This window comes from Nanorana parkeri, unplaced genomic scaffold (genome assembly GCF_000935625.1).
Source record: "Nanorana parkeri isolate BGI_ZX_2015 unplaced genomic scaffold, ASM93562v1 scaffold646, whole genome shotgun sequence".
Classification (NCBI taxonomy): Eukaryota; Metazoa; Chordata; class Amphibia; order Anura; family Dicroglossidae; genus Nanorana; species Nanorana parkeri.
The window spans coordinates 677514-687828 of record NW_017306914.1 but is presented as its reverse complement, the minus strand read 5'-3'; the positions used below and the strand labels follow the sequence as shown (position 1 = coordinate 687828).

At 41.9% G+C, this 10315-nt stretch overlaps 1 protein-coding gene across 1 annotated transcript; it reads right to left on the bottom strand.

Annotated features, from left to right (window-relative positions):
• Positions 1-2692: 2692 nt before the first annotated feature.
• On the bottom strand, positions 2693-5807 carry LOC108792468 (caspase-7-like). The gene is made up of 4 exons (XM_018563260.1): positions 5612-5807; positions 3684-3856; positions 3468-3597; positions 2693-2919 (listed from the first exon to the last, which is right to left on the bottom strand). The coding sequence occupies exons 1-4, from the start codon at positions 5805-5807 to the stop codon at positions 2693-2695; spliced, it is 726 nt and encodes a 241-aa protein (XP_018418762.1).
• Positions 5808-10315: the final 4508 nt, after the last annotated feature.

Sequence of the window (10315 nt, the reverse complement as noted above, 5' to 3'; positions counted from 1 at the left end):
GCAGCCTGTGAACCTTTGTGGGCCATATCCATAGACACAATACAGCCAGTGAACCTTTGTGGTCCACATCTATAGTCATAATACGCAGCCTGTGAACCTTTGTGGGCCATATCCATAGACACAATACAGCCAGTGAACCTTTGTGGTCCACATCTATAGTCATAATACGCAGCCCGGGAACCTTTGTGGGCCATAGCCATAGACACAATACAGCCAGTGAACCTTTGTGGTCCACATCTATAGTCATAATACGCAGCCTGTGAACCTTTGTGGGCCATATCCATTAGACACAATACAGCCTGTGAACCTTTGTGGGCCATATCTATAGTCACATTACAGCCAGTGAACCTTTGTGGGCCAAATATATACAGGTGAAACTCGAATAATTAGAATATCGTGCAAAGTTCATTTATTTCACTAATGCAACTTAAAAGGTGAAACTAATATATGAGATAGACTCATTACATGCAAAGCAAGATGATTCAAGCCGTGATTTGTCATAATTGTGATGATTATGGCTTACAGCTCATGAAAACCCCAAGAACCCCAAATCCACAACCTCAAAAAAGTAGATTATTACATGCAATCAATAAAACAAGGATTGTACATAGAACAATATCGGACCTCTGAAAAGTACAAGCATGCATATGTACTCAGTACTTGGTTTGGGCCCCTTTTGCAGCACTTACTGCAATTACTTTTGCACGATATTCTAATTATTCGAGTTTCACCTGTAGTCACTATACAGCCTGTAAACCTTTGTGGCCCAAATATATAGTCACATTACAGCCTGTAAACCTTTGTGGGCCCTATCTATAGTCACAATACAACCTATGAACCTTTGTGGGCCAAATATATAGTCATAATACAGCCTGTGAACCTTTGTGGGCCCTATCTATAGTCACAATACAGCCTATGAAGCCTTGTGGGCCACATCTACAGTCAGAATACAGCCTGTGGACTTCTCAGTTTTAAAGTTCTAAAGGAGAATTCATATCTAAGAGCACAAACAAACCACAGGATGCCTGATATTACCTATATTAGCTAGAAAAGACTCTGAGGGACCTCTCCAGACTCTGCTTGCTCCAGTTTTGATAACCCCCCCCTTATGTCCCCATCTTCTTCAACTTCACTCCGATACTTGGGCTAAACATTCCCTGAATCCATGGTCAAGCCCTGATAACTGTCATTCCACTATCCTTATTGCTGACCAAGGCAGCCTCGTTGGACAGTAGAATGTCAAATTGAAGGGCTTCAGCATTACGCGGGGCCCTAACAATGTAATGACATTTAATCGAAGTGAAATGAAATTAGGAGGGTCGCAAAGGCTTTTCTGGCTTACATAGGGAATGGGCATCTCTTGTCTGCTTTTGGGCATGGCTTCTAATGTAGACGTTTAGAACTATAATACAGGTTTACTTTAAGATATGAAGCACAAATGCCATCACTGTCCCTGTATGGACAGCGTTTTAAAAAATGATCCTGTTTCAGTCTCTTCTGTGTGTTATGCCTTAGACGTGTCACGTTTCCCTATAGTGAAACTTTTGGCTCGGTACAGAATTGTCTATTGATAGAAGATGATGGCTGAGGGAAGAGGATTGATGATAATTGATGAATAGAGGTCATGTCTTGAACCAAGTCACTGGTACATTGTTTAGTCTGAGTAAGACCTCAGGGGCAGGGCCCTCCTTACAATCTTGTCTTGAATTGTATTGTGATTGTAAACTGTTGGCACTATATAAATCCTGAATAATAATAATAATAATAATAATAATAATAATAATAATAATAATATACATGAAATGTTTTTGCCTTTTTGAATTGCACATTAGCTTATCTAATACAATTGTCTAAACAATGGTGTGTACTAGCCCACAGTGATCAACTGGAAAACAGCCTTTGTTATTCAACCAACTCTAAAGTTTGCCATACACGCCTTGCATTTCAGCCAGGACCCAGAGGGGTGCATTGTACAGATGTAGTGCTCTCATGAAGGAAATGTAATAAAATGGTAATAAGGATCCATAATGGCAACAAGAGGTGGTAAAGAGCTTGAGCTAACCATACATAGCTCAAATATTGATCGTTTACTGATGAATAAGGCATAATTGTAGCCATGGGTGGCCTTTTTGGCACCATCCGGCTCAACAAACTTGGATTTAAAAAAGTGGAAAAGTGTTGCTCCAACATCTAATCAGATAGCTAGCAGGTGAAGATTCCTCCATCCACACTAACGTTGATCAGGGAATCAAGTGACTGGCCAGCTAAAGCTTATGCAATGCAGTTAGCCACTATGATGTTTTGCCCACCATTGCACTAGACTACAACGTGTGAAATATTCAAGTGACTGAGCAACGTACGGTTCTCTTATTCTGTGCACCTTATTTTTAGCATCTGTTTATATGAGGTGGCATGCCAGTGTTTTCTTCCCTGGTGATGTGTTTGTCACCATTGACTGAAATATCTCAGAAGAGCACATGTTTTGGCACATTGTGTCTTCTGAATAGACGTCTCTAAGTTCATGTTGTCGTTAAAAATTTGGAGTTATCCCCTCTGTAATATCTCCAGATATTCGGTAATGTCTGCTGCATTTTGCTACATGTGGGAGTTAATACAAATGTGCAAGTCAACCATTCAGTTGAGAAAACATGGCAGTGTAAAATGTGCGTATGGTAAACTACAAGGACCAGGTCTATGTCCTTCCTCGGAATGGGTACAGGTCCCTGGTGAGGTTAGTAATGTAGCATGGCATCTCTTTGCACCCTCCATATGTTCCTTTGCTTTCAAACTTGTAGGCCACCAGATGATTAAGACGAGTAAGGAGCTGAGTCAGTTCGAGGTCCTTCTCCTTTCCACTGAGCATTTCACACAACGTCTGCAAGAAGACTGAGCCCATAGGATTGTTGAATGCAGCATAACCTATGAAGAATAGAACACCATGTAAAGGATGAGCTCGATGAAAATACTACTCTGTATACTTTAATGATTTACCAATACAAAGCATTACTAAGACTTGTGATATTTTACAACTGTAAAAGTGAGCAACATGGATTCAACAGCAAGTCATATGCAATCTTCTGAGCTAGCCATGTGCTCCTGCTGACTTGGCTGAAATTCCAGCAGTACATTGCCCCGTCATTGGAACCAACATGTCAACAAAACTCAATTTTTTCTAATTGACTTGTGTTGAAGGAGCCAGTCCACAAAATCTCATGGGATGGTGGTGTCAAGAAAGAATAATTCCTGACTGTCGTGTGACTATATATCATGGTACAAGATAAAGCCTTTGGAAGTTTTGCAGCAGGAAGCTGAACATTGTGAACAGATTATAGAAGAACAAATGATGGTCCTGTCACAGTTTTTAGTAAAATTACTTAAAAAACAGGAACCAGAGTTTTAATTTAGACTGGGTGGGTATGATCTTAAAGTTTAGATATAGGAAATGTTACATAATATGCTTCCCCTACCTTCACTGCTGGCAAACACGACCACAGTGTCCCTCGGGAGGAAGTCAATATGAGAGAATGCACTTATTTGTTGTGGAGCGCCATCAGTCTCCACGATGGCACCTTGGTCTAGCGATGTTCCTCGGCATGCCTACAACATAAGGAAGATATGAGTTGCACAGGCCTGCCATAGATCTCACCCACCCACCTGTCCCACCATCATTTGTACATAGTTACCTGTATAAAGAAGAGTTTGGGTACACCAGCCAGTGCTGGGCAGTTGTCCGGAGATAGCAGATCATACAGGTCTCTAAGGTACACATGATCACCATGGAAATCATAAATGACCCCCTCCTCACCATGGCTGGAAATTATGCTGATAAAACAGTCTCCTTGAGGCTTCGTTCTTTCTGAAAAACATCAGAGTAGTCATTTACCAACAGGCACCAGATAAATGGCCATCATCCACAAACTGGTCTGTTGGATAATGGCAACAGTAACACATCAGAAATACTGAAACAGAAAGCGGACCTTTCCTATGCTCATCTGCTCCATCTAGTTGCCATATTGCAGTCTTACAAGATGACATTCGAAAATACATTCAACTCATACAGAACATATAACAGGAATATTCATTTTGTGTCTCCATTCACATAGAATGAACATTCACATATATTTGCAGGACCAACGGCTTTAAAAATGTTTATAAATAGACCTTTTAGAATTGTTTTCTTAATAGAAAAAAATAATGACATTGGGGTTATGTTTAGTGGTCAGTGAGTGGTGCTTAGAAGAGAACTTCATACAAATCTTGTAATGGAGTTTCATAATGACAACTCTTCCTTTAGAAGCCCAAGTGTCTTTCTTGTAAACAATGGTTTGCAATGTCTTACTAGGACTGCAGAATAAAGTGTTGCTCTAGAACAGTGGTTCTCAACCTGTGTAACCTCAGGACCTACATTTGTCCTTGGCCATTAAGTGGTGACCCAAGTCAACCTGCAATGGAATGCACGGTATTGCGGTACCGTGCTTTCCTGTGCAGGCAATTGAACTGTGGATGGGAGGTGTGTTTGGGGTGCAATTACGAGAACTGGAATGGATCCTCAGCTGGGGATCCAGTGCTGGGCTGCTGTGACGGAGCTCCATCCATACATGCATGCATTGCTTGTACAACTCCCTTGCATGCCCTGTAGAGGTGCCATGAGCCAGAATGTGACGTCACTCCGATTCAGGCACTTCTACAGGGCACGTAACCAATGCATGTATGGATGGATGGAGCTCCCTGATGGTCAAAGCTCCAGCCCACCCCACCTGAAGCTGACACTCGACGTCGGGCAGCATATTCTGAATGGCTGCTCTGCGTGAGAACTGACAGTGCTGTGCTGGGAGGAGGCTATGAGGCTCTCACCTAGAAAAGTGGAGGGCACATGGCTACCCACTGAACATGGGGTCGCGACCCACCTGTTGAGAACCAAGGCTCTAGAACATTGAGGCAATTTATCCATCAACTAGAAGGAGTTTAGAAAACAATGATCAATATGGCAGACCACCAATTTGCTGCAATACAAACATCTACAGTCTGTCCACATCAGGACTTAATTCCCATAGACTTTCAACTTACTGAACCAGACATAATGACTAGTTATCCATTCCCATCATCCAATTCTGTAGACATCTGACCTACAGAACCAGACTATGATGAATAGTTATCCATTTCCTTCATCCACTCTCATCCAATTCTGTTAAAAGCCAACCTATAGATCCCAACTATAAAGAGTAGTTCTTTATTCCCATCATCCACTCTCCAATTTTGTAGCCACCCAACCTACAAAATTAGTCTAGGATGAATCATTATCCATTCCCATCATCCATCCCCCAAACTAACCTAGATTTGTAGGTTGGCCACTGCAGGAAACCCTGTATTTCCCGGCAGTCACTTTGCCTTCTTGTTAAACAGCTGCTGAAATAAGATATCTGCCACAGTGAGAGGGGATAGTTTTCAGTGTGTCAGCTGACCCACAAACTCACATTATGCAAAGGATCGGGGAAACTTATGCAACACTATGAAGCATGAGGAAAGCCTGTTTATGTAACATGACATAACATCCAATAAAAAAAACCTATACATTCCCTTTATGACCACACTATAAAAGTGTTGTTATTACCTTTTCGGTAGATTTCTCTGATCTCTCTGGCAGTGACATCTGTGTGCAAAGTGACCTCAAAGCCCAGAACGGAGAGAATACGGAAGAGGCGCTTTGTGTCACGCTTCACACCTTTACGGGGATCTAACTTTATACCATTCCCACCTGGCCGACTGTGAAACTCGGTCATGGCGATGATCAGAGCACGAGATTTCATTATGAAGAGGAGTCACTGGAGAAAGACAATAGAGATAAATATATAACTATGCAAATACAAAAATGTCATCACCATAACAATGCAAACTTGTTGTACAAGCATGCATTCCCTCAGCGAATCTGCCGCTCCAGGCAAACGCCTTGTTTGCCTCGCGGCAGATACGCCCCTGCATACAATAACATTGCAAAAATGGTTCAAGCCCATTATAATTTTTTTTAAAAATGTATTTATTACAGGTATTTATTTAGCGCAGCACTTTACATAGTTGCACATTCACATCAGTCCCTACCCTCAAGGAGCTTAAAATCTAAGATAGCCCATTATTATAATCCTCCAATACTTACCAATATTGCTGAAGGAGAGGTTATTACACTCTTGTGGCTTCTTCTATTGCTCATGGCCACTTAGATCCTAGCTCTGTGGTTAGGGGCCGTCTCACTTTTCCTATTAATTTTTTTAGGGCCTGTTCACACCATCTACAGTGTGTTCCAGCATGGTTAGCTGCTGGAAAGCAATGAGTCACAAACTGTGAAGGCTCCCTGTGTTCTGGGGTGGGTGGGGGTGTGGCGGTGCATTCAAGTCAATGGCACCGCATTTTTTACTGAAAATGTGAGTTTGATAAACAGTTCACGCTAATATCATTGCAAATTCTGCCATTTTATTCTACAGGGACTCTACTTTCAGAAATTGTACATTACAGGTGTACAGATAATAATAATAAATAAATACTGTGTATATATATTTAGATTATAGGTCTAGGCATTGGCGTGCAGACTGTATGGTTGTGCACACCTGTGTGAATGAGCCCCTACTTAGGTGCACAGCTAACTAGAAGACGAAAGTCTTTAAGTTCTTGTTACCATCTAGAAAGAGCCACATCAAATAGGTGTAACTACAGATCATGGGGCCCCATTAGGGTTCCTTGGCCAACTCTCACCCCTACCCCCAAAAAGGGGGGAAAAAATGCAGGGCTGAGGGTATGTAATTTTATGTTATCATTTGACTATTTATACCATGATGAGGAGTTTTTACTCTGATTTTCATTAAAGGGGGAAAAAAAACACGGACTAGTGCCACCTATTATGGTATGATGTTGCGCAAGCCGGAAAGGCCATTCTGGCTTCAGGCATTGCAAAAAAAAACCCTTTTCCTTGGTAGTTTATCCGTCAGCTGATCACATGTGAGATCCGGGATTTCAGAACAGGAATTTCCAGATCCTCAATTTCTCATGAGGTGTCATACTTCCTCAGCCTGAGGCTACAGAATACCTCTGCCATTACTTGACCATGTAGGTGGACTTTCCAAAAACTGCTGTGGGAGAATTCTTGCTCAGTCAATCAATTGAAAAAAATAATAATAATAATAAGGATGTCACATGATTACTAGATCAACGTTAGATCATTAGGAGCAAAGAGTAGTTTCAGTGGGTGTCCCCATTACAAGGATTTTGGTGACGTTGGCCACCAGGACAATTTTTTTTTTTTTTAAGCCTGTGGAACGTGCATCGAAAAACAACTTGAACCTGTGAACAAAAAAAGTGAACCGTGAAATCACAGCACACAAAAACGTGCACAAGGGTGCTTGGTCCTTCAATAAAGAAGGGACCAACTTTCCCGACCCCCCGGGACGCAAGGCTCCTGACAGGGGTTGAGTCTGTTGGTCCACCAACCCAAAGGCCGGTGGACCCCGATCCTCTGGGGACCTGCCGGAACAGGTCCCTCAATGTACTAGGTGGGGGGAGACAGACAACCCTATATAAAAGGGCACAGAATCTCCCCCCAGCATCGGGAAAAGGCCCTGAAGGACCTACACCCTCCGCAATCTGTGGATACATTTCAATCAAAAAAAGCTAATCGTGCAATAAATAATACTAAAGTGCCAGTGCACCACGCTGACAGGCCTTAGGGGCCGGAGTGCAAAAAATATTGCCCCAGACTAGCCATAAGGCCTGTCTTGGAGGCGTTGTGCAGAAAAGTGCAGTATGGTGTCGTGTCCTAGTGCACTGTGTGGGGTACAGTTCTAGTGGATGTTTATATAATATGGGGGGGGCGAAAAAAAATGTCTGCCCCGGGCGCCCATAACTCTGGTTACGCCACTGCACAGTGAATCACTTGTGGGGTCCCACACCCTACTGATTTTCTAAAGCACCCCTGGGATGCCACCCCCAGGGGGCACAACACCATGGGCTTCTGCCGCCCCCAACCCTCCAGCCAGACCAAGCTTCGCATCTGTTCAGTCAGAAAGCCATGTACCGAGCTGTTCCCCTCTCACAGGAAGCAGCCCTACACGCTCTTTCACTCCAGCGAGTACTAAGTAACCATCCCCTGCAAGGACGGTTCTTTTCCCCACCGAAAACTGATAAGAATAGATACTACACTTGATCTTAGCCAAAAGGCCAGGACAAATAGGCCACTCAAACACTTTGGGGACTCATTTTACACTTCAGCACTCAAAAACAAAAAAATGATTTTTATATGTTGTATTACATTTAATTTTATTACAGGTATTTATATAGTACCGACAATTTACGCAGCGTTCACACATTCACATCAGTCCCTGCACCCGAGGAGCTCTTACACAGCTGTTTTTGGAAAGTCCACTTACATGGTCAAGTAATGGCAGAGGTATTCTGTAGCTTCAGGCTGAGAAGCTGCAGATGTGGAAATTCCTGTTCTGAAATCCCAGGTTCCTATTTCACATGCATACATAAGAGGGCCAATTTAGAGAGGAGCCAGTTAACCTACCAGCATATCTTTGGAGTGTGGGAGAAAACCGGAGTACCCAGAGGAAACCAATGCAAGCAAACTCCTTGCACATAGTGACCTGGCTGGTATTTGAACCAGCCCAGTCACAGTGCCATCCAACTATGCCACTGTGCTGCCCAATGAGATTTATAAATGCATTTCAGTCCTTTTATCAAGTACCGTATATACTCGAGTATAAGCCGTCCCGAATATAAGCCGAGGGTGGGAAATGAGGCAGCTACTGGTAGATAGATACCAATAAAATTACATTAATATTTATTTAAAAGAAAAATAACCTAGCTCTGTAAGTGGAAAAGGGGGTACAGGGCTACATATCATGTACTACGGATCATTTAACCCATTCATGTTAGCAGAGGATCATTGTAAATGTATTGTCTGCACTGTATTAGCAGTATATACTACATATAGAGTATATACTGCTAATACAGTGCAGACAATACATTTACAATGATCCTCTGCTAACATGAATGGGTTAAATGATCCATAGTACAGGGCTACATATCATGTACTACGGATCATTTAACCCATTCATGTTAGCAGAGGATCATTGTAAATGTATTGTCTGCACTGTATTAGCAGTATATACTACATATAGAGTATATACTGCTAATACAGTGCAGACAATACATTTACAATGATCCTCTGCTAACATGAATGGGTTAAATGATCCATAGTACAGGGCTACATATCATGTACTACGGATCATTTAACCCATTCATGTTAGCAGAGGATCATTGTAAATGTATTGTCTGCACTGTATTAGCAGTATATACTACATATAGAGTATATACTGCTAATACAGTGCAGACAATACATTTACAATGATCCTCTGCTAACATGAATGGGTTAAATGATCCATAGTACAGGGCTACATATCATGTACTACGGATCATTTAACCCATTCATGTTAGCAGAGGATCATTGTAAATGTATTGTCTGCACTGTATTAGCAGTATATACTACATATAGAGTATATACTGCTAATACAGTGCAGACAATACATTTACAATTATACTAACATGAATGTATTAAATGATCTGTATGTAGCCCTGTACCCCCTTTTCCACTTACAGAGCTAGGTTATTTTTCTTTTAAATAAATATTAATGTAATTTTATTGGTATCTATCTACCAGTAGCTGCCTCATTTCCCACCCTCGGCTTATATTCGGGACGGCTTATACTCGAGTATATACGGTAAAAGCTTACTTCACAAATAAAGTATACAGTAGGTTTCTCTTCCTAGCTATTATACCCCCAGACAGACCTCAGATGCAGCACTGCCTACTCAACAGCAGGGGGGAGGGGGGCAATGGGCAGGGTATCCGTACTGCATTTTAGAGCCAGGTGAATGCATCATCGATCAGAGGGCCAACCGATATAGTGGTTTTAGTTAACGAAAATGTATTTCAGGTGCCTGTGCTGAAGTGGGCAAGTACAACTATATGTGTTGTAGAAATGATTTGGAGAACCAAGATACTTCTGCTTCTGAAGTCTGGGTGTGGTTGTAGTAGGTAGGAGGAGGTGAAGGAACCCATGTTGATTTTCGTTTAAGCCCATTCACACATTGGTGTCTTGATGCATTGAATTACATTAATGCACATTGACACTCTTTGCACTTTACATGCAGTATGATAAATGAATGGGCTGCCAATGCACCATAAACATCTATAGAAAAAAAATTCACATGCACTGTTTTTTTGCAAAGCAGTGCACCATAACGCACATTAGCCCAGCCTGCAACA